Source organism: Zalophus californianus, chromosome 6, assembly GCF_009762305.2.
Source record: "Zalophus californianus isolate mZalCal1 chromosome 6, mZalCal1.pri.v2, whole genome shotgun sequence".
NCBI lineage: Eukaryota > Metazoa > Chordata > Mammalia > Carnivora > Otariidae > Zalophus > Zalophus californianus.
In genome coordinates, this window is record NC_045600.1 from 86,001,866 (window position 1) to 86,027,415 (window position 25,550).

At 37.4% G+C, this 25,550-nt stretch overlaps 1 protein-coding gene across 6 annotated transcripts in view; it reads left to right on the forward strand.

Annotated features, from left to right (window-relative positions):
- Nucleotides 1–25,550, forward strand: part of GOLM2 (golgi membrane protein 2) — a 126,229-nt gene that overhangs the window by 17,434 nt on the left and 83,245 nt on the right. For all 6 annotated transcript variants that reach the window (XR_003515639.2, XR_003515640.2, XM_027569590.2 and 3 more), the window contains exon 2: nucleotides 20,176–20,230. Coding sequence is in view for 4 of the 6 variants with exons in the window: in XM_027569590.2 (XP_027425391.1) it covers nucleotides 20,176–20,230 (55 nt within the window). In the remaining 2 variants the exon portion in view is untranslated. The remainder of the gene's footprint in view (nucleotides 1–20,175; nucleotides 20,231–25,550) is intronic.

Below are 25,550 nucleotides of genomic sequence, written 5' to 3' on the forward strand. Positions count from 1 at the left end.
AATGGATTTTTGAGGACACAAAAAGAATGAACCATAAAGAAAAATATTGATAAATTGGACTTTCAAAGTTAAAAACTCAAACACTACTTTTTAAAAGAAAAAGCAAGATACAGATTGGAAGAAACATTCACAGTACATTTAACTGACAGAAAATTGTATCAGAATATATAAAAGCTTCCTGAAGCTCAATAAGAAGAAGATAACCCGTGGGGAGAATGGGTAAAGAGGATTAGGAGGTACAGGCTTCCAGTTACGGAACGAATAAGTCACAGGGGTAAAAGTACAGCATAGGGAATAGAGTCAATAGTAGTGCAATAGCATTGTTTGGTGACAGATGGTAGCTCTACCTGTGATGAGCACAGCATAATGTATAGAGTTGTCCCATCATTATGTTGTACACCTGGAACTAATGTAACATTGTGTGTCAACTATATTTCAATGAAAATAAATAAATAAGACAATCTAATTTTTCAAAATGAGCAAAAGATTTGAAAAGACATTTCATCAAAGAAGACTGATGAATGGCAAATAAGTACATGAAAAGATGCTCAGTATCATTAGTCATTAAGAAAATGCAAATTAGGGGCACCTGGGTGGCTCAGCCGGTTAAGCGGCTGCCTTCGGCTCAGGTCATGATCCCAGGGTCCTGGGATTGAGCCCCACGTAGGGCTCCCTGCTCCACGGGAGCTTGCTTCTCCCTTTCCCTCTGCCTGCCGCTCTGCCTACCTGTACTTTCTATCTCTCTGTCAAATAAATAAAATCTTTAAAAAAAAAAAGAAAATGCAAATTAAAACCACAGTGGGGCACTACTACAGACCCATTAAAATTACTATCGTTAAAAAGGCTTACAATACTAAGTGTTAGTGTGGATGTAGAGCAACTACAGTTCTCATGTGGTGCTGGTGGGAGTATAAAATGGTATAACCATTTTGGAAAACTGCTTAGCAGTTTCTTATAAAGTTAAGTATATACTACCATATGACCCAGCCATTCCACTCCTAGGTTTTTACCCAAGAGAAATAAAAACATAAAACCACAACAAAAAATTTATACACAAACATCCATAGTAGCTGTATTCACGAAAGCCCCAAACTGGAAAAACCCAAATGTCTATCCGCAGGCAAATGGATAAACAAAATGTGGTAAATTTGTATAGTAGAATATTACACAACAGTAGAATGAATTACTGATACGCTCAACAACATAGATGAATCACAAAACCATTGTGCTGAGTGAAAGAAGCCCAACATAAAACAGTACATAGTTAGGATTCCATTTATATAGTTTTCTAGAAAAGGAAACTATAGTAATAGAAAACAGAACCATTGTCACCTGAGGCCAGAGGTAGAGGAAGGGATGACAAAGGCACGAAAGGAAACTTTAAAGGGTGGTAAAAATGTTCTCTATCTTGATCGTAGTGGTGGTTACACAGATGTATAAATCTATCTTGATTGTTTTCTCTTCTTATAAAGATACTGGTCATATTGGATTAAACTCTACCCTAATCCGGTATGACTCCATTTTAACTTGAGTACATCTGCAACGATTCTGTTTCTAAGGATCATTCACAGGTACTGGGGAGTTAGGACTTCAACATATCTTTCTGGGGACACATTCAACCTATAGTAAATTTAGAAATCAATTTGGAGTGAATTGAATCTTAGCAATATTGAATATTTCAATCCATGTATGTGGTGTTTCTTTATTTTCTCTATTTTTTAGCCTTCTTTAAATTCTTGCAGCAACATTTTATAATTTTCAGTATTTAGCACTCCCACATATTTTACTACATTTATTTCTAAGTATTTTATGTACTTGATGCTATCAAAAATGGAATTATATCTCTTATTCAGTTTTCTACTTGTTCTTTGCATAGAAATGTTATTAATTTTTGTGTATTGATTATTTCCCTGCACTAGAGCTCATTAGTTCTAGTATTAATGGAATCTAAGGAATTCTAAGGAACCTACAAAAAAAGCCACAATACTCATTAATAGTAGCTTTTTTTGGTAGACTGCTTAGAATTCTTTATGTGTATTATCATGTCATCTGCAAATAAAAGTAGCTTTTTTTGGTAGACTGCTTAGAATTCTTTATGTGTATTATCATGTCATCTGCAAATAAAGACAACCTTTTCCCCCTTTCCTTTTTTTTTTTTTTAGAAAGGGGGAAGGGGAGGGACAGGGAGAGGGATTGAATCTTTTTTTTTAAGATTTTATTTATTTATTTGAGAGAGAGAGGCAGATAGTGACAGAGATAGTGAGAGAGAACACAGGCAGGGAGGGGAGAGCAAGAAACAGGCTCTCGCTGAGCAGGGAGCGCAACATGGGGCTTGATCCCAGGACCCTGGGATCATGACCTGAGCTGAAGGCAGCCGCCCAACTGACTGAGCCACCCAGGCGCTCCAAGAGAGATTCTTTTTTTATTTTATTTTATTTTTTTATTATTGTTATGTTAATTACCACACATTATGTCATTAGTTTTTGATGTACTGTTCCATGATTCATTATTTGTGTATAACACCCAGTGCTCCATGCAGAATGTACCCTCTTTAATACCCATCACCAGGCTAACCCATCCTCCCACCCCCCTCCCCTCTAGAACCCTCAGTTTGTTTTTCAGAGTCCATCGTCTCTCATGGTTCGTCTCCCCCTCAGATTTCCCCCCTTCATTCTTCCCTCCTACTATCTTTTTTTTTTTAGCATATAATGTATTATTTGTTTCAGAGGTACAGATCTGTGATTCAACAGTCTTGCACAATTCAGCGCTCACCATAGCGCATACCCTCCCCAATGTCTATCATCCAGCTGCCCCATCCCTCCCACCCCCCCACCACTCCAGCAACCCTCAGTTTGTTTCCTGAGATTAATAATTCCTCATATCAGTGAGGTCATATGATACATGTCTTTCTCTGATTGACTTATTTCGCTCAGCAGAACACTGAGAGAGAGATTCTTAAGCAGACTCCACATTTGGAGCCTGACCCAGTGCTTGATCTCACAATCCTGAGATCATGACCTGAGCTGAAATCAAGAGATGGATGCTTAACCAGCTGAGCCACCCAGGCGCCCCTCCCCCATTTCCAGTTGCATGATTTTTATTTTATTTTTCCTCGCCTTATTGCAATGGCTAAGACCTCCAATACAATGTTAGATAGAATTGGTGAGATTGGATATCCTTGGAGAAAATGCATTTGACAAAATTTAATATCCATTTATGATAGAAAGTCTAAGCAAAATAGGAAGGAAGGAAACTTCCTCAAATTCATAAGGGATATCTATCAAAGCCCCACAGCTAACATTATATTTAATGGCGAAAGACTAAATGCTTTCTCCTAAGACCAGAAACATTGAGGGTTTTGAGTAGAGGAATTACTTGATCAGATTAAGCTTAAAACATTTATTCTGGCTGCAGACTAGAGAATTGATTGGAGGGAAGAAAAAAATAGATGTAAGGAAAATAATTATAAGGTTTTTATTTAAAATTTTTTTAGTAGTACAGGTAAGAGATAATGGAGTCTTCAACTAAGCATAATGCAATTCTTAACCTGGTCAATACTAGCCTCAGGGAGCATTTTTGTTAGTACTAATGACAGGGGAGCATTAATGGCATTTATTTTATTTTATTTTTTAAAGACTTTATTTATTTATTTGAGAGAGAGAGAGAACGAGAGAGAGAGAGCACATGAGAGGGAGGAGGGTCAAGGGAGAAGCAGACTCCCTGTCGAGCAGGGAGCCCGATGCGGGACTCGATCCAGGGACTTCAGGATCATGACCTGAGCTGAAGGCAGTCGCTTAACCAACTGAGCCACCCAGGCGCCCGCATTAATGGCATTTAGACATGAAGTTAGGAATGGTAGATGTTCTGTATTGCAGGAGAGAATCCCAACAATGAGGAACTGTCCTGCTTCAAATGCCAGTAACAACTTAATGGAGAAATACTGGGTCATTAAGGCATAGATATAGAAATAGAATTAAGATTTTATAATACATTTGATGTGTGATGGGGATTCAAAGATGAATCCCTTGATATTGGTTTGTGCAGCCCAGCTGATGGTGGTGCTGTGACCTGAGGTAGGAACCTTAGATTAGAAGTTAGTTTGAGAAAAGTACAAATTTAGGTAGGTTGAGTTTGAGGAATCTATGAAATATCAAGTAGGTATTGGAAATACACTTCTGGAACTCAGCAGAAAGGATGGGCTAGGGACAGATTTAAATCTGTTATGGTTGTTGAAGTCATAGGAATGATAGGTGGTAGAGGGACATGCATATGTAGTATAGAACTTTGCAACAGATAAGGGTTTAGTAGAGGAGGAGCAGGTTTAAATGATTGAGAAAGAGTAGACAAAAAGGAAGAAAAAGCCCCAGATTCTGTGGTGTCATGGAGGCCAAGGGAAAAGAGTTTGAGAAGGAGTTGTCAGTGTTAATTGCCGTATTTATTTATTTATAATTGTCTCTCCATATCTAGATTGTAAGCCAGGCATGGCTGTATGTTCTATTCATCTTTGTATTTGCACAGTTCCTGGCATAACATTACTTAATAAGTGTTTAAGCTTCTTGACGGCAGGGTCCATTTCTCTTCATCTGCTTTGTTTAGAGTATCTGGCTTATTCCCAGTTATAAATAATTGTTGAATGAATGACCATATCTGTCTGCATGTTTATACTGCATGTCTTTTTTTTTTCATCTTTTTTTCCTGTATCTTCCAACTTTATATTGTGAATTTCTTGACTATAAAAATCTAGAAAACCTATGTGTTTAATACTTAAATAAGGAGATATTTGATGATTGATTCAGTAGTTTGCGCTGGCTCTTAAGTGTGCATAAATATGTGCTAGGGCTACCATAGATATCCATGTAACAGATTACACTACTTTTCTGGAAGGCATTATCAAAATATTCTGTTGTAAAACTAACTTGTTATTAATTCATTTTCTTTCTAGATAGAATGTATCTTTTCTTTGAAATGTATGCTAGAACATTTAGATTAGTATTTTGTTCATGTAAAAACCCAAAAATATTTTTCTGGTTCAATTTAGCATCTAAACAGAAGAAAACCTTGAGATTAATTTAGTGGGAGTGTAATGAAAAAAAATTGTTATATGTTGCCATATCTTCAGGGATTTGTTTTGTAAACTGGAAGCTAACTTGAAATAAATTCACAAAGAGTAAAGTGAAATAAGTCCTTTTCCTGACATAGTGCTTTCTGATTTTTTCAAAGCATGTCATATGCATAAATCATTTATTTGGGAAAGTTGAGGATCTACCATGTGCTAGGTGCTAGGCATAGAAAGATGGTAAGCTTCATACTTGTCCTTAAGGAACTTAATGTAATGGAAGAAATACACATTGAGAAATAATCCATAATGCATGATTAAATGCTACAGTAGAACTATTTACAAAGGGATTTGAGAGTACAAAGGAATAATTGATTAACTGCTTCAGGAAGTCAAGAAAGAAAGGATTCACTGAAGATGAATCCTAATGGATGAAGAGTAATTCACCAAACTTAGAAAAGGGTAAGGCCAAATATACATAAATGAAGCCGGGAAAGATTGAAAGTCTGTTGTACGGGTCAGGCAGTTTAATAGGAGAGTGGCATGTAAGGTGGTGAGAAGGAAGGGAATTTGTGGCTGGAGATAAAGCTATTTAGGGTCACACTCTTTATTATCATTATTTTTTTGTTGTGGTGGTAAAATATACTTAACATAAAATTTATTATTTTAGGGGTGCTTGGGTGGCCCAGTTGGTTAAGTGTCCAACTCTTTTTTTTTCTTTTTTAAGATTTTATTTATTTGACAGAGAGAGAGCACAAGCAGGGGGAGTGGCAGGCAGAGGGAGAGGGAGAAGTAATCCCAGGACCCTGGGATCATGACCTGAGCTGAAGGCAGACGCTTAACCACTGGATCACCCAGGCCCCCCGGAAAACTAAAGCTTTTAAATGTTATTTGCCTCTCGTCTCTAGTACCTGATGTTGGGTCTAAAACGTTAGGTCTTCTGATTCCTGATGCCATAGTTTTTTTTAATATACCATGGTTACTTTCTCAGCTGGAGAATTATAATAAAACCAGTGGGAAACAAGAGATTAGTTTTGGGACTTGTAATGTTTAACATTTTTAATGAATGACTTAGAGAAAGTTCACAGTGTACAGGTGGCACTCTTGAAGGGGGTCATTAACAGCAAGATCATTAACTGTGAGTTGGGAAAAAAGTTGAAGCTTCAATGGAAGCATTTAGGAGAAAATAATCCAAAATGTACTTATTTATAGAGTAAATAGCTCCGAGCCAACAAAAAAGGAATTAGGAATAAAGTAATATGCTAGGAAATTCTTTGAAATTTCCAGTTTTTTTGGCCAAAAAGGCTAAATTTGAGGGACCACCATGCTAGGTACTGGGAACAGCAAAGAAGATATTCTACTAGCTAACATTTATTAAATAGTTATTATGTGCCAGGCAGTGTTGTAAACACTATTTGTTTATTTCAGTCCTGTGAGGCAGATAATATTCTCATGTTACAGATGAGGAAACAGAAGCACAGAGAAGTTAATAAGCCAAGGAAATAATAAGTTATAAATTCAGAATTCAGACCCAGGCAGCTTGACCTTAGAGCCATTCTTTTAAGCACTATGTTATTGGGTTCTCCATAATCACTGTCTTTCCTTATGTGCAACACTTTGTTCAGTATTGATCACATGAGGGAGGTTTAATAAAGATACAAAGAACAACTGAAATCAAGGAATGAAATGGCAGTTAATAGAGAACCATCTAAAAAGACCTGAAAGCATATGACTAAAAATATCGATGTAAACTTTCCATACCTAATTCTGCAAGGTGGTTTTGTGCTTATACACATTCTACTTATTAATGACCCATTCTGATAGCTGCTCACCTAATGCCATATGGTATCTTTTACCTTAACTGGAAGAAAGGAGGAAACTATTTTAAAGCTTAGTGGGAAAAGTTTCTTAACAAGTTTTACTTCTTTAAATGGTACATCTCCCCCAAAACAAAAAACATTTACTTCTCAAATGTTGTTAACAGTGCCTGGAATGCCTTCAAGTAGAGATTTGAATTAACAGCGTAGTGTCCATATTTTCCAAATTGAAAATCCAGGACATCATGTCTGAAAAATAATTTTTTAAAAAAACTCTGGTGAAAAACTTCATAACATAAAATTGACCATCTTAACCATTGTTAAGTGTACAGTAATGTTAGCATTATGCTTTTTTTTTTAAGATTTTATTTTTTTGACAGAAAGAGAGATAGCGAGAGCAGGAACATAAGCAAGGGGAGTGGGAGAGGGAGAATCAGGGAGCCTGATATGGAGCTTGATCCCAGGACCCTGAGCCAAAGGAGGACGCTTAACGACTGGCCACCCAGGCGCCCCGCCAATATGCATATTGTTGGTGCAACAGATCTCTAGAACTTTTCATCTTCAAAATGGAAACTCTGTACCCATTGAACAAAGCTCTCCTTTTTCCCTTCCCCAGCCCCTGGCTGAAAGATTTTTCTTGATTTGAGAAAAAAAATTAATATAAAATTAATATAGTGGAATGAAATTAAATGTTTAATTGCACGTATAAGGAATCCCCTTCATTAATAGAAGAAAATTGTATTAAATTGGAACCTTTAGAAAATCTGGACATATTACTCAAGGTGCTGAAAACTAAAGTGAGCTTTCTAGTACAATGACTTCTGGGGAATTAGTATCAGAAAACTAAGGGCTGAACTCTAGTACCATCAGTTCTTTATTTGAAAGTAATGAGTATGATCAGTTGAGATAACTTTCACAGAAAGTGAGGCTGAAACTGTTTTGGCTTTCTGCTAGGTAGAAGGATTATTGTTGGAAGCAAGTCTGGTAGCTTATTTTGAAAACAACTTAAACACATTCCCTTAAATTCACTCTAATCAGGCTTTTGCCCTCACCATACCAACTGGGGTTCAGTATTTGAGTATTGGCTAAAATCCAGTTGTCAATTCCTAGTCATCATCTTACTTCACCTATGAGCAGCATTTGATATAGTTGATTACTTCCTCTTCTTCCTTGAAACATGTTCTTCATTTTGGCTTACAGGAAATATTGCTTTCTTTCCAGCTAGTCATTCCTTCTCATTCTGTTTTTCTGGTTCCTCCTCAAATAGAATACTCCAAGGCTTAGTCCTTGAACCTCTTCTTTATCTACACACAGTCCCTTAGAGAGCTCACCCTGCCACGTCTTTAAATACCATCTATACACTGATGATTTCCAAATTTATATCTTTAACCCAGACTGTTCTATTAAATTCCAGCCTTGATATTTAATTCTCTACTCATCGTCTCCTCTTGGATGGCAAATATGGTTTTGGAACTTAATCAGTCCAAAGCCAAACCCCTGATCTTTCCCCTACCCCAAAACTTCTATTCACAGTCTTTCCTAGCTCAGTTAATGGCAACTCCTTCCTGTCAGTTTCTCAGGCCAGAAGCTCTGGAATGCTTGACACTTTCTTTCTCAGCCACACATCCAATTTATCAGCAGATCTTGTTGGCTTAGCTCCCCAATAAACTGAGGATCCAGACACTTCTCTCTACCTCCTTTACTGCCATTCTGGTCTAAATTATCACCATCTCTTGCCTAAATTATTGATGATAGCTTAGCTAGATTCCTTTCTTCTGTCCTTGCTCCTGCTTTAATCTGTTTTCAACACAGCACTGTTAAAATGCCAACTAGGTTATATTCCTTATTTGCCTAAGACGCTCCAGTGGCTTCCATCTCAATTGCATAAAAAGTCCAAGTCTTTCCAGTGGTCCACAGGCCCTAGACCATCTGCTTCCCTCACAGTTCTCAGACCTCATCTCTTACTACCCTTTTTGTTGCTCACTTCATTCACACCACACTGGCTGTTTTGATCAGTTCCTTGAAGTATCAGTCATTCTCTTGTGATGGTGCTTTTACACTGGCTGTACCCTCTGCCCAGGACCCCCTTTCCCCAGGTGGCTTCATGGTACTCTCATTCTTAAAAGTTTTTGTTTAAATGACACCTTTTTGTTTAGGCCTTCCCCTCTTTTCCATCTCTAATGTATTTTCTCCACAGCACTTACCAGTTTCTATGCTATCGTATGACTTCTTATTGTAATAAATATTACATATTAAATATTGTAATCTTCTAGCAAGAGCAGGGATTTTTGTCTGTTGTTGTGATTTGCTGTATCCACAGTGCTTAGAACAATGACTTGCATGAAATAGCTACTCAATAAATATATGCTGAAATGAATTAACATAGGAAGAAATTAAATGCACGCTTAAGACCTAAAAGGGGATTTGACATCAGTGGTGGGTAGTCTTGGTAAGAGGTGGCTTGGAGGGGATCTGGAAGTGGAAGGTGTGACTAGGGCCTAATAGCATGAAAAATTGGGAACGTGTTGGAAGGATGGGGAATAGTCAATATAATGAAATTCTTAGCTATAGAAATTAACATCCTGATAGTGTAGAATCAACTTAAGTCTTGGTTTTTATTTTATAGTGGTAAAAAGGAAAGGAAACGGCATTCTGATGAGCCATGGACATCGGAAAAAGTAGTTTAAATTAGAGATGGTTAAAACTAGCTTGACTATGTCAAGGAGACCATTTCTGATAACTGGATAAAGTGGTGCACACCTTATGGAAGGCATTAAGTGCTTGGTAGAAGAGTTTTAGATTCTACACTATGGGTAATAGTATTCTATTATTGGATTTTGACTAGAAGAAAGATTTTTATGGAAAACAAGTTTTTACCACGATTTTTGTCACTACCATTTGGAAATAGATAAAAATGGGAAAAAGACTAGTGATAGATTAGATTTCTTCATTTATTTTTTCAGTCATAATGTTGAGTGACTGCATTGTGCCAGGGAATAAGGGGTGACCAAATGAATAAGATCTCTGCTCTTACAGACCTTCTCTTCTAGTGCAGCTAGATGAAAATAGTCCTTGTAGATCAAGGTGGGTGCCATGAACATAGGAAGAGTTAAGGGTCAGATCTGAGAGAAATTGCCAAAGAATTGGCTGGACTTGGTGAAAGCTTGTGTGGAGTGTGAATGCAGTTCTAGGCATTAATGGGCTGGTTAATAAGATGAAGAGAGGGAAGAGGAAGGAGAACCAAAAGATTGAAGGTAGTGGAGAAGCTGAGAAGGGCTGCTAATTTGTGGAGAAACTATTTTGATTTTTTACATTTCAAGTTTTAAGGATTAGTGAGATGTGTAAGTGGAAATGCTTTATGAACTGGAAATGGCAGATGGGGAGGAGACTCTTACTCTCATAATTTCAAAGTCTGCCTTTCTTTCCCTACAGACCTCTTCTCTCCTCTCCTTTCTCCTTCATAGTCCTCCATCCGTACCGTCTTATGTGGCTTAAAATTTATCACTGACTCGGGACACCTGGCTGGCTCAACTGGTAGAGCATGCAGTTCAGTCTCAGGGTTATGAGTTCTAGCTCCACATTGGGGGTGGAGCCTACTTAAATCAGCTGGTTAAGCATCTGACTCTTGGTTTCGGCTCAGGTTGTGATCTCATGGGTTGTGGGATTGAACCCTGCTTGGGGCTCCTCCATCAGCAGGGAGTCTGCTTGAAAGATTCTCTCCCTCTGCCCCTCCCCCCCACTGGTGCACATTTTCTCTCACTCTCTCAAAATAAATAAATAAATCTTAAAAAAATTATCACTCACTCAACATGCTCTTCGTGGGTTGACGGAAAGCACTGCTCTACATCTTCCCCATTCTAGGAACTAGGCAGACTGAGCAGCCCCCATCTGAAACATTGGTTGCTATGGTAGAATGAAACAGTGGTGAATTGTGCTTCTTATAATTTCTAATATCTGGAAGTGATTCATGTCGTTTTGCTCATATTTCATTGCCCCTCCCTCAGCCCAACTTCAAAGAAATCAGGAGGGACGATCTAGTGCCTAGGATGAGAACTAGAAATATTTGCCAACAACTAATGATAACTAAAGGCCTTGATTATTAATTCATTCTAACATAAACCTGACCTAGGATTTCACATTCTGGAAATTTAAAGTTTGTGAACTTCAGGAGCACCTGGCTGGCTCAGTAAGTAAAGTGTGCAACTCTTGATCTTGGGGTTGTGAGTTTGAGCCCCACATTACATGTAGAGTTTACTTAAAAAAAAATTAAAGTTTGTGAACTTCAGACTTGTATATTCTTGGGAGAATATATCAAAAAGAAATTAGGGGGTACCTGGGTGGCTCAGTTGGTTGAGTGTCTGACTCTTGGTTTTGGCTTAGGTCATGATCTCCCAGTTGTGAGATCGGGCCCATCATTGGGCTCCACACTCAGCACCGAGTCTGCTTGGAATTTTTTCCCTCTTCATCTCCCTCCCCCTCTGCCCCTCCCTCCGCTTGCACGTGCACTACCCCCCCCCCCCCCCAAATGGGTGAATAAATAAAATCTTTTTTAAAAAAAGACATTAGGGGGCACCTGGGTGGGTCAGTCATTAAGCCTCTGCCATCGGCTCAGGTCATGATCCCAGGGTCCTGGGATCCAGCCCCGCATCAGGCTCCCTGCTCGGCGGGAAGCCTGCTTCTCCCTCTCCCACTTCCCCTGCTTATGTTCCCTCTTTCGCTGTCTCTCTGTCAGATAAATAAAATCTTAAAAAAAAAAAAAGACATTGGAACTGCTGAATGGATTATACTTGTTTTTCAACTTCACCTGAACCGCTTATCATTTCCTTCCTTTCCAGCAGCCCTGTTCATTCTTTACTACCTGTCCAGCTAAGATTCCATGGTCTGTTGTTTCAGTTTAGTTTCTTGTCATTATTCTCTCTTTTACATGTCTATTTCAAGCATAGCTGGAGAAAAGCATGTAACCAGACTGGTACTTGTAGAAATTTATGATCAGCTGCCCCAACTGGGTTTTCAACAGTCCTTACAAATTACAGTTCTCTAGACAACATATCTATTCCAACAGCTTTCAAACTTCTCCCCTCCTCAAGCCTTCCCCACTGCCTTTCCCCCATTTACATTCCTCTTCCTCTTCCTCCAGCCCAACAGGTGATCTTGTCTCCCTTTTGACCAAGAATTGGACATGAACTAATACAATTTTTTAAATGATTTTATTTATTTATTTGACAGAGAGAGAGATAGTGAGAGTAGGAACACAAGCAGGGGGAGTGGGAGGGAGAAGCAGGCCCCCCGCTGAGCAGGGAGCCCGATGCGGGGCTCGTTCGCAGGACCCTGGGATCATGACCTGAGCTGAAGGCAGATGCTTAATGACTGAGCCACCCAGGCGACCCCTAATATAATTTTTATTACCAAATCTGTAGGCATACCTACTTCTCTAACCATATGTCTTCCCTCCTTGTTGGAATAAAAAAAAAGTTCCTACTTTCCCCAGGACCAGCCTCTGTACCTGTTTTCTGGATCTAATTTTCTCCACCTTTCAAAGACCTTGTACTATTATTAACCCAGTCTCCTTCTTATGTTCAACCTGTCTCTACTTGCTCCTCAGCACTTAAAAAATGCTTGCATCTTTTCTTCCTTTACCAGTTACATTTCTTGGAAAGAGAATTGCCTTGGTTCACATTTGGATTTTCTCTTTTACTCTGATATCTCAGCCTCTTTTCACCCAGCTTTCTGTGCTCTTGGCTTCCATGACACCAGACTCTCTTGTTTTTCTTCTCTCAGTTCTTCTTAGTCTTCTTTGCTGGCTTTGCCTCTATTCATCATTAAGTGTTATAGTTCATAGTTTCCTTTTTTTTTTTTAAGATTTTATTTATCTGTGTGAGAGAGAGAGAGAGCATATGAGCAGGGGCAGAGGAAGAGGGAGAAGCAGGCTCCCTTGCTGAGCAAGGAGCCTGGTGTGGGACTTGATCCCAGGACACTGGGATCATGACCTGAGCCTAAGGCAGACACTTAATGACTGAGCCACCCAGGTGCCCCAAGAAGTTTAATTACCTACCTGACCTAGTATACGCACAGTGTCATGAGCACAGACTCTTGTGTAGGACTGCTTGGGAGAATATCCAGAATCTACTGTAGGCATATGAAATAGAGTACAGTTTCCTCATCTGTAAAATGTAAAACCCACATCATAGGATGGAATTAAATGCAGTGATACTTGTAAAACACTTAGGACAAGACCTAACACAAAATAAACATTAAAAAAAAACATTTAATACCCATCAGTTAGTATTAATATCCCATTTTGATCCAGCTGGTATAGGTGCCAGCCAGACATGAGTAACCACTAAACCTGGCTGATTATCAGAATCACTTGAACTTTTAAAAAAAGATTTCTGGGCCCATCCCCAGACTACTAAATCACACCGGAGTGGGGTGGAGGAGGCAAGAATATGTTTTTCTTAGAGCTCCCTAGGTGATTCTGAGCATGATCCAGGTTTAGCAGTTAATATTACAGAAGATAGAATTGTCTCTAAAAATCATCTGAGTGTGAGATATAATAAGGAAAAATGTTTCTGATGTGGAGAAAAAGGAGCCAGAAATGACATCTGTAAAAAGCCAATTATATATAACCTTTGGGATCACTGGTCAAAGTTGTGCTGATTGCCCAAGAACAGGTCATAATGAAAGTGAAGCATGCACAGCTGAGCCATTTTCAAGGTCCCAGAATGAAAAGAGAAGCAGAGCAACTGAGCTGGTAACAGCTGCCAAAATTAATTCAAAGTAGCCATGTGGGATGGGGAAAGCATGAAAAGAGCTTCAGAAAGAGGTGGTAAAAATATAAAGATTAAGTTTTAGGGATTGAAGGAAAAAGATTAGAGGAAATTAGATGAAATAGCTGGGGATGAGCAAGAAATGCTATAGGAAAATATCAGGAGAAGGTAATTGTTACTAAAGAAAGAGATAAAGAACATGCGTCTTGGAAGAGAGGAAAAAGGTCTCAGGAATGATAGGAAACACATTTTAAGAGATTAACATGGAAAAGGTCAAAGACAGCATGGATAATCAGCCAATTATAGATGGACTCCAAATCCTAGAGAAACAAGCATTGCAGAAGGGGAGAGGGAAAGTAAAGCCTAAGGCAATGAAGTTGATAACAAGGGGAAATAAATGAGGGGGTTTAGAAGAAGTCTTGAAGGATAATTAGAATTATACAAATATGAATAAAATACAATTTAAGGTAGAAAAATATGTAGTACAAAGAGTATGGAGCATGAGAATCTAGGGAGTCATTCAGCAAATGTTTACTGAGATGGATACACAGTGATGAGTGAGAGACACAGTGCCTGTTCTCATGAAATTCTCATTTCTGATAAACCTTGGGAGTAGAAGAGAAACAAGGTGACATTCTTACTGGAAATAGGACTGTGTGTGATAAAAGAATGTTTTGTTTTTGACAGGACTGAATATGAGGCTCTTCCCAGTAGACTTGAGTCAGGCAAGGCATTTTGAGCATTGTGAAGGTTTTTGAAGGATATGTTGGAATGTGGGTTGGAATCTATCTGACCATAGATGTAAATTAGGCAAAGGGATGGGGCTACGTTTGTGTGCACATGTGCGTCTGTGTGTGTGCGTGTCTGTCTATCTAACACACACCCCTCATCCCCAAAGAAATTTGAAAGAGAAATTATTTGATATCTTTCTTGCATATTGTAAAAAGGGTATTTTGGCAAAAGTCTGAAAGTGACCAAAAGGGACATGTAAAGCTGGACAGTAAGAATCCTTTCATAAAATAAGGATTAAATAATACTTCTTAGAGTTTATGTACTGTTACCTGTCTGGAATATACTTAGAAAAAAAAGTATTCCTATAGCATTGCCAGTTCCAACAGAGTTTTTATGGTAAAATGAAATATCTTTTTTCCAATCATGAAATAGTGAGAACTCAAATTAGTTTCCAAACAACTGGGAAGTTTTGGCAGAGTCATTTAGAAGATAAGCAAATTCATGTTAGAACACAAGAAAATTAAAATTATGAGGAGGAATAATCGGAAGGTAAGGCAAGCTTCCTTTTGAAGGTGATGAGATGGTGGAAGTATTAAAGGAATTGAAGGCTCTCAGAGGAAGGGTTAAAGCCAAAGGAGTTAAAGAACTAAAGAGACCTATCTCTATGCAGAAATGATTAATGAAAAGCTTAAAAGGAAAGGAAAATAAAGTTGAAGAAATTAGTGCAAATAAAAAAAATCAGAAACCAAATGGGTAAAGTCTTCATAAACAGACTCAAAATGGTAGAAAACGTAAGATTAAAGCCAAAATTAAGTCATTGCTTTATATTCTTAGATTTTGCCAGAATACAAAGGAGTGTCATGATAGCTAAAAACACATTCAGATTTCCTTGAAAGGATAACATTGAATATTAGAGAAGGATTCTTTATGAAACCATTTTAGGAGCTAGATAAGAATTGGAGGGGGGCGGTGAGGTGTATATATGGAGAGAAGAGGGATCAGATGCCTGTGATACTGCGATGTCAAAAAGATGAACAGATAGTTTAGTAGCAGACATCTAGATTCTGAAAGTGAGCAATATAGTAAAATTGTTGTAGAGGGAAGAGAACTTCTGGGTTTAATGATCTACCAGCTGGGCTCTGTGAGATCTTTGAGCAAATCCTTGGCACCTCTGTTCAAAGGCATATGGAAGGTGAGATAACTTGCACAATGAAACTAGTGTTAATAGGAAGTGAGAGAAATTGGGAACTGGTACTTGCCAATAATACTAAACACTAAATATAAGATTATTGTGAGACTCCTGTGGGAAAGATTGACAGGAATAATAGAGAACATGAGATGCCAAGGGAATGCTATAAGGGGGGGGGGGTCTGAGAAGCTAACTGAAAAATTCTTACATGGCAAAGGAATGGGGTGGAAAATAAATTCATTATGCTGGGTTAAGAAAAGGCTTTTATTTAGACAAGCTATGATTTTCTCTGTAATACCATGTAAAATATATTGTTCCAGAGCAGCTTTTGAAATGTGAGGACTTTATATATGAGCCATTGGGATCAGCATCTCCATTCTCAATAAAGAAGATTGAAGAAAAAATTAAAGTGATAAGAGTAAAGCAGTACTGCTCATATAATCCTGTACTATTTTTGTGGTCTGTAGATTGAATTTCCCTTCCTCCATTAAAAAATTTCCTAAGACTATAAGGATACAAAAGAGACAGTTCATGGAAGCTGAGGCCACTAACAGCCTAGCATTCAAGAACAGCATCTCTAGCAATTTAAAAAGCAAGTTTAAAATAGAGTGTAGAGAAGTTGGAATAACATCATAAAAATAGATAAAAAACAAAGTAATGCTAACTTGTTGAAAACAAGAAAAAAGATGGTTATGTTCTTTGGAGGGGCAAAAAATGCAAAAAAAAAAAATTGGATCATGAAAATAAAGGAAGTGGGAAAGAATGTAACGTAGACTAATTACAAATGATTGGAGAGCAGTTCTTAGTGGTCAACTGATCACATAGCAATTGGTGTCAGTTTCTCCTGCTGCCTTTGCAGCTTTCCATCAGTGATCTCATTCCCTTGGCTTTAATTGTCATTCATATGCTAATGAATCTCAATTCATCGGTGCCCAAGCTCCAGACCTCTTCCAGATCTCTTCTTGGGTGTGTAACAAGTGCCTCATATTCAACAGATTCGAATCTGAAAAAATCATCCCCCCACTTCTCCATCCCACCCCAAGTCTCTTTTTCCTGCTTCCCTATTGGGGAGTAGTACTGCAACCTTACTCATCTAGTTTCCTACTTTAGAAATCTAACCATCATCTTTGATGTTTCTTCTTTTACCCCTGTATCTACTCAGTCAGCAAGATTATTCATTCTTCCTCTTTCATATTTCCCAAATATATTTATTTCTCTGTTCTCATTCTATTAGTTTAGATCAGAGGTTGGCATATTGTAAATATGTTAGGCTTTGCAGACCATATGGTCTTTGTCACAATCACTGTAGTTCCATAACAGGCAGAGACGACATGTAAATGAATGGGTGTGGCCGTTTCCCATAAAACTTTATTTATAGACACTGAAATTTGCATTTTATTTAATTCACAAAATATTACTCTTCTTTTAATTTCCCAACCATTTAAAAATGTATAAACCATCCTTAGTTTGTCATCCCTACCAAACAGGAAGCAGGCCAGATTTGGCTCACAGGCCCATAGTGTGCCCACCCCTGGCTTAGACCATTTTCTCACCTGAAATGCAACAGTAGTCTCCTGTTGTCCTACCCGGTCTCCCTCTCTCTCGTCTTGTCCCTCTGGTCCACTCACCACACTGAAGCCAGGTTGCCAATTGGATCTCTTAACCTTGCTTGAAGTCCTTTAAAGGTTGACCATAGCCGTTGGAACGTATCCACATTTTTTGGCAAGACCCTTCATAATGTGGACCTTGCTTACCTTTCTATCCATATTTCTTGCCACTTCTTTCTCTCTGTTCCAGCTGCTTGGAACTGCTTGAAGTTTTTGAAATGTGTAGTATTTTTAACTTCTAAGTTTTGACACATACCTTGAATATCTTTCCTCCTTACCCTCTGCCTACTTCCACCTGGCAAAACACTACTTTTCCTACTGGACATATTTTAGCTATCATCTCCAGAAGCCACCCCTCACTTCCCTAAGGCATTTCATCCTCTTAAGGATTTAAGTGCTTCTACTAAGTTCTCCTGTCATACCTGTAGGACCTAATAATAGCATTTATTTTACTGTATTATAATTGACTAGTTACTTGACTGCCTCTCCTAAATAATAAACTCCTTGAGTGCCTGGAGTTTGTCCATTATTCTATCCCCAGTTTCATATCCGGTCCCTGTAATACCACTGGCATTTTCATTTCTATTTTTTTGCATTAAAAATTTGAGATATTATTCATATTATCATAAAACTTAACCTTTTAAGGTGTACAGTTCAGTTTTTTTTTTCAGTTCAGTTTGGTTTTTAGTGTATTCACAGTACTATGCAGCCATCACCACTAATTCCAGAACATTTTCATCACCACAAGAAGAAACCCTATGTCCTTTTGTGACTGGCTTTTTTTACTTACCATATATAATGTTTTCAAGGCTCATCCATACTGTAGCATGTACCAGTACTTCATTCCTTTTTATGACTGAATATCTAATTCATATTTTAAACTTCATTCTTCAAAGCCACCAGGATTCTAGGGGAAAAGGAAGCAGGACCCCTAGATTCCCACTCCTGCTTCAACTAGAACAGGTATGCTTTCATTAGTTATTTGTTATGGATAAACTTTCATATGAAATTTGAAAGTTATTGGCTCTCTGTTTGAAGAGTAGATTCTTCTTAGGGCTGAAGGGCACTCCATGGACTTTTTCTCAAACCTTCTTTCCCATTGTTTTTTGCCCTGTATTATGTGCTATAACCAAACAGTATTTTGATCAGGTCTTCATATGTGCCTCATGTCTTTCTTGCCTCTCTAACTTTTCTTACACCGTACCCTCTATCTAAAATGTCCTTTTCTACCGATTTACAATTTTACCTAGCCTTCAATGCCTAATTCAGATAAAATCCCTTCCATAAAGTTTTCCCTGATCACATCAGCTAAGAATCATCTCTGAATTCCTACAGTAATTATACTGCTTTAGGTGCTGCTTTGCCTACTGATTCCTTGAGGCTGCTCTCATGTTTTCCAATTGTTTTCTATTCTCCCATCCAGTACCTGTGTGGTAACTTTTTTTAAATGTAAATGAAAGTGGCGTGGCCACTTTTGAAAAGGAACAGCCTCACTCTAGGACATTTATCTCAGAGAAATGAAAGTTAACATTCATGTAAAAATCTGAACATAATTTTTCATAGCCCCTGTATTTGTAATAGCTAAAAAGTAGAAACCACAAAAATGTTACACAATAGTTGAATGCTTTAAACAAATGGTAGTACATTCATATCATGGAATACTACCCAGCAATAAAAAGGAATGGACTATTGATATATGCAACAACTATGTGTTATGCTGAGTAAAAACATCTTAAAAGGTCACATGTTATATGATTCCGTTTATATAACATGCTTGAATGACAAAGTTGCAGAGATGGAGGACAAATTAATAGTTACAAGGAATTAGAAATGGTGTGAGGAAGGAGGATAGATTTGACTATAAAGGACAGTATGAGGGACATCTTTGTGATGATAGATAATTCTGTATCTTGGTTTTGGTGGTGGTTATATGAATCTATACATATGACAAAATGACATAGAATTATACTTACATGTTGTACCAATGTCAGATTCCTGGTTTAGATGTTATTACAAAGTTATATAGGATGTACCTACTGGGGGAATTGTGTGAAGGGTACATGGGACTTCTGTGCTATCTTTTCAATTTTTTACAAATCTATAATTATTTCAAACTAAGAATTTTAAGACTTTCTCTTCAGAGATTGAGGAGGTATTTATCATGATCAGTTTGGTACTCATGGTGCTGCTTCTGTTCAATATGATCTGTCTATGCTTTCAAAGTAAAGTTACTCTTGAGGTTGACAAGAGAACCTGTTTGTAGCGATGTTTTAGTTGCATTTAACAACTGGGTGAAACCTCTTGAAGCAAGAACTGGTACAGTAGTTCTTTGTGGATGAATCCTAGCTTTCCAAGGCCTTACTTTAATTTTTAAATTAAGTGCTAAGCCTGGGGTGCCTGGCTGCTCAGTCAGTGGAGTTTGCAACTCTTGATCTCAGGGTTGTGAGTTGGAGCCCCATGTTGGGTGTAGAGCTTACTTTAAAAAAAAAAAAGTTTTAAATTAAGTGCTAAGCCTTAATTTGAGTCATATTTTGGTATACTTCTAAGTTATTATTGTTCTTGTATGCTGGCTCTTGAAGGGCAGTGACCACAACAACAGGTCCTGTGTAGTATCTCTCATCCTATGGGAGCTTAATAAGCATCAGTTACTTTTGATTTGCCATTAACTGACTCAAACAATTAATTCTTTTCTTAATATAGAGTTAGTAAGAGGTCTCTTCTGGTAAGATTTTGAAAAAAGATCTCATTAAGCAATATTTAACTCAAACTTTTAAATGTTTGAAAGTTATTAGATTATATATTAAGTAAAATGAATATTCTTTTGCAAATTTAAAATGAGTATTACAAAATCAGAATTTATCTCTAATTCTTTTTGGAAAGGGGCAGGTTTGTATAAGTTAAGGATTTTTCTTTTGCGTTTATGATCAAGCTCAAAGTAAATATGAGCAAAAGGAAATATGAGTAAACTGCAAATTCTGTAGTAAAATGAAACTTAATTTTTTTTCAGGTTAAACTGCAGAGCAACATATCGTATCAGATGGCAGATATACATCATTTAAAGGGTAAGAAACTTAATTACAGATTAAAGATAAATAAAGGTAACTAAATGTCTAAAATCCTCAAGAATCAAATAGTTAGCTAAATGAAATAAAAATTTTTGAACAAAGCTCCTCTGATGGCAAGATGGTTGTCCTTTTAAGATAGAATAAAAAATTGTAATGTTGCTTTATATACATATATAATAAATGCAAGTTAAAATTTGCATTTAAATCTTGTGTGGTAGACTGATTTCATGCAATGAAATGTTAAAAGACGCATCAAAGAAAATTGAGCTGTAGCTTCAGAAGCTATCAAATTTCTAGGGAAAAGGTAAGGGATAATCCCTCTGTACTGTGTCCAATTGCTAAAATAATCCATTCAGGTCTAGGGAAACTTTGGACAGGTCCTCCATGCTTAATGTTTTAGATACACTGGGAATGGAAACTTAGAACAGAAAGAAAACTTGAAGCCAGAAAGAAACCAAGAGATATATGTTCCCCCCTCCTTAGATGAAGTAATAGATGACAAAAGCTTTTATAAAAAATAATAATAGTTAAGGAGAATAAACTCTATACTTTCCTTACATTACTTCACACTATCACCAGCCTTTGGAATTTGGGGTCTGAAGAGCACCCCCCTTCTCCCTCCCACCCTTTAATTACAACACTGTATTATTTTAAAACTTTGCAACAGTGACTCTTAAGTTTTTGTATGTGGGTAATAAATGCTTTGTAATTTCATAAATATATCTTTATTCTATAATCATTTTAACCCTCTTTAGGTAGAATTAGATGATACATATTTATTATCCTCTTGAAGAAGCCAACCTGAGCTAGCTTTGTAATTTATTGAAGTTTTGCTCTTCACCTAGCAAAACCATTATTTTTGTGTGTGTGTGTTGTAACTTGAAAATAGAAATTATTAATTTTTTACTGTCTATGATTTAGAACAGCTTTGACTTTCTCTTAGAAATTTACTTCCTGGTGGCCACATCTGTTTTTGTTGCATTTGTGTCCATATTCTACTCTTTGTGACTCATAGGAGTACATTAGGATGACACAGAAGATGTCACTCTGTCAGTGCTGCTTCCTGCTTGCTATTTTTACAAATGTTTCTGCTTGTCATCAAAGTATATTTCTATTAAGTAATCATAGATTAGTTGAATAAGAAGTCCAGTGGCTTCTGCTAGTCTATGCCAAAGAAAATGACAGCCTATGTTACTGAGTAAAAATCTTTATTGTATTGTGTGCATTGAAGTAGATCTTGAGATATTTGGAAATTTTTTATGATAATCTTCGGTAAAAAAGGCTTTGATTTGAACTCATAACTGTACAACTTTTGGTTTAGTGCACTTACTGAAGCTTGGACTCAAGATTGGATATCTTTTCAAATGGACTTTTGCACTTTAGGAAATATTTCTACTGAAACAAACTTCAAATCAACTATAAAATCCAAATTGGACTATTTTCATTGAAATTAATACTGGATATAATGGAATTCATACACACTAAGACTCTTTTAAAAAACATTGTGGTAGTTAATATTTTTTTGGAAATGAAAGGAATAAGAGTTGGTTTTTAATCCCTGAGATAACAAAATAACATTCTAGTATACACCAGTTTATCTTGAATAGCTCACCTTATTTTTATGCATATTACTGAAAGGAAATTTGAAATAAAAATTTTCTAGAAGTAATTTTTTTTTTTTTTTGCTTTAAATGTTGGTCCTAGGCAACCCATTTTTTAACTACATCCTTAATCTTTTGAAGTTAAATTGAAGGAGCATGGCCATGCCTTTCTGTAATATACCTTGGTGTTACTGCCAGAAGTAGAACGTTCTGCACAATCAGCTGTGGACCTGATCTCATGTTAAGTTACTCTGAGAATCTTGCTGTGGTGACCTGGAGTAGCCACAGTAGACAGAGTATCTTTGGGTTCAAAATAAAACACGGGTGCCTGGCTGGCTCAGTTGGGTAGAGCATGCAACTTTCGATCTTGGGGTCGTGAGTTTGAGCCCTATGTTGGGTGTGGAGCCTATTTTAAAAGTAAAATACACTACAAGAAAGAAGGTAGAATAAAGACATTTAAAAAAAATAAAAAAGAAAGAAAGAAAACACATTAGTTGAAGGTAAAATTGAGATATAGGAAAATTTTGTCTTTAGTTTTGCTCTCTGATCTATTTACTTTTCCCCTTTTCAGGTCTTTGTGTTGACTCACTCAAAGCACCAATGAGCTCCCTGCTTTATAATCCTTTCCCTATATTTAAACAGGAAAGAATCTGATATTTTACATGGACTGGAACTCACTCATACTGATGTTTTATTTTTCCTTGTCAATTGTATTTTAAGCCTTTTGTCTCCATTTAGAAATAAAACTACTTTTTTTTTTAAGATTTTATTTACTTATTTGACAGAAAGAGATACAGAGAGAGAGGGAACACAAGCAGGGGGAGTGGGAGAGGGAGAAGCAGGCTTCCCGCAGAGCAGGAATAAACTCTAAACTTTCCTTGTGGGGCTCGATCCCAGGACCCTGGGATGTGACCTGAGCCGAAGTTAGAAGCTTAACGACTGAGCCACCCAGATGCCCCTAAAACTACTTCTTGATAAAGGAATTTCAAATGTTATTAGTGAAAACCTTTGTGGGAAGGAGGAGAAGCCATCCCAAATCTTGAAATCATACTAAGCCTCAGGTTCATTCTGAAGATAGACTTAACTACTTCAGTTATTTTATGATGTGGGAAGAAGAAGCCTACAGACCACCAGTTGAGGTACATTCTCTAGTAGCTGCTTGCTGGTGCTTTTTTTTTTTAATTGCGGTAACTTTTCAGTTCTAGAACCTTTCCTGCCTGAATACAGGTTCACTGAACTGGCTAAATATCTGTAGGCTACAAGGCTTTTTGACACTGCCTCTTGCTGAGATCTCATTGTCTCTGTAGAATCAACAGCCATAGCTGAGGCCAGAGTTTCTGCTACCTCTAGTCCTCTATATCTTAGGAGATGGGGCCAGGGATCAAGTAATGTGTTATTCAGGGATACTTGGTGTCAGATTTGCTATTTTTGTCTGAGGTAGATGTCATAGATGAAAAACTGTGGAGATCAACCATGTTTACATATTGGAGAATTAATAGAGTAAGAAGAAATTTAAGATGTGGCTTGACTAAACTTACAGAAACAGAATGGAATGGTGGTTACCAGGGGTTGGGAGTAGGATGGGGAGAATGAGGAGATATTGGTCAAAGTGTACAGACTCTCAGTTATAAAATGAGTAAGTTTGGGGGATCTAATAAACAACACAGTGATTATAGTTAACAGTACTCTATTAGGTACTTGAAAATTGCTAAGAGAGTAGATCTTAAACGTTCTCACCACAAAAAGAAATGGTGATTATGTGAGACAATGGAGGTGTTAGCTAGTGCTTCAGTGGAAGTCATTCACAGTAGGGAAGTGAATTAAATCAACATGTTGTACATCTTAAATTTATACAGTGTTATAGCTTAAAAATTTTTTAAATAAAAATATGTGGCTTGAATATGTAAACATGATTATCAACTACAAACATTTTATGTGAATCATTAACTTTTTACACCTATTATACTATACAATAACTATTGATACGCACATTGTTAAATGTTCTATTTATACACTTCAGCAAATGTTCATCTGACCTTAAAATGTTTATTTGTTGTCATTGTCACAGTTATGATTCCACAATAAAATTTAGAAAGTAGAGAAAAAAATATGCTCAGAATCCCACCGCTAAACATAATCACTGGTAGCACTTTGATATATTTTTATTTTAATCCAGTTCTTTACATGTATATAATTACATTATAAATATATTTTACCTCTGCTTTTTGAAAGCTTATATCCCAAGCATTTTTGGAGTGCCCTTAAAGTAATAAGACTGATTTTAGAAGCCTTCCATGAAAAGTAGATGTTATAATATTGGTATATTATGGTTAGATATATTTAGTCTTTTTTTTTAAGTAATTCTTTTTTTTTTCTAAGATTTTATTTATTTATTTGACAGAGAGAGACACAGCTAGAGAGGGAACACAAGCAGAGGGAGTGGGAGACAGAGAAGCAAGCTTCCCACTGAGCAGGGAGCCCAATGTGGGACTCGATCCCGGGACCATGACCTAAGCCAAAGGCAGACGCTTAACGACTGAGCCACCCAGGTGCCCCTAGATATATTTAGTCTTAAGAAACGTTACTTATGCAGAAAAAACCTCTGTTGCCATTTATAAAAATTAAGACTTTCTTAACTACTACTTTTGCTTACTGCTAAAGCTGTTAGCTAATTTTTTAAATCTTCTTTTTCAGAAACTGATGTTTCTCTTCTCTGGCCGAATTTCTTTTATTTGTAGGGTCATGTGATGAGGGAGCAACTCTAGAAAATGTGGGGTGGGTGATTGTGGATTAAATGTGAACAAAAGAGCATCTGGGGCGCCTGTGTGGCTCAGTTGGTTAAGCTTCCAACTCTTGATTTTACTCGGGTCATGATCTCAGAGTTGTGAGATCAAGCCTGGCCCTGGCTCCTGCTCTGCATTGGGCATGGAGCCTACTTAAGATTCTCTTTCCCTCTCTCTCTCTACCCCTCCCCGCCCTCTCCCTCTCGGGGGGGAAAAAGGTGCATCTGGCCCCACTTTTAATCTACTCTTCAGCTTGGAACTTCATGTTGTTCATTACAACTAAAACTTCAAGCTCTTGTCCAGAAGTTATGAGCTTTGAAAATATAATTATAGTATATGTGGTCCTAGCTTTAGCAGCAGAACTAGAAATGAGATCCAAAGTGATTGGCACTTAACTTGGGAGTCAAATGTTATTAAAATGAAAAAGAAACCTTGAATTCTTTATCCATAGCCAACACCTCTAAAAAATATTCCCCACTCCCCTTTTATAAAGCAGATAGGTTTAAAGAGTTAAGTAGGGTTTTTTGGTTTTTGTCTTTTGTCTTTTTTTGGTACTGTTTCCACAGTTAGTATATTACCTACATAATATGAAAAAATGTATAATTTTTAAATATTTCTGATTGATGTCAAAGCCACTGAGGCTGTCTTTTTTTTTTTTAATTTATTTGAGAGAGAGAGAGAAAGAGAGAAAACGTGTGCACGCAAGCAGGGGGAGGGTCAGAGGGAGAGAGGGAATCCCAAGCCAACTCCCCGCTGAATTTGGAGCCCAGTGTGAGGCATGATTCCACAACCCATGAGGTCATGACCTGAGCTGAAACCAAGAGTTGGAAGCCCAACCAACTGAGCCACTCAGGTGTCCCAAGGCTATCTTGTTTTTAAAATAAATTTCATTGCTGGGGCGCCTGGGTGGCTCAGTCTGTTAACCCTCCGACT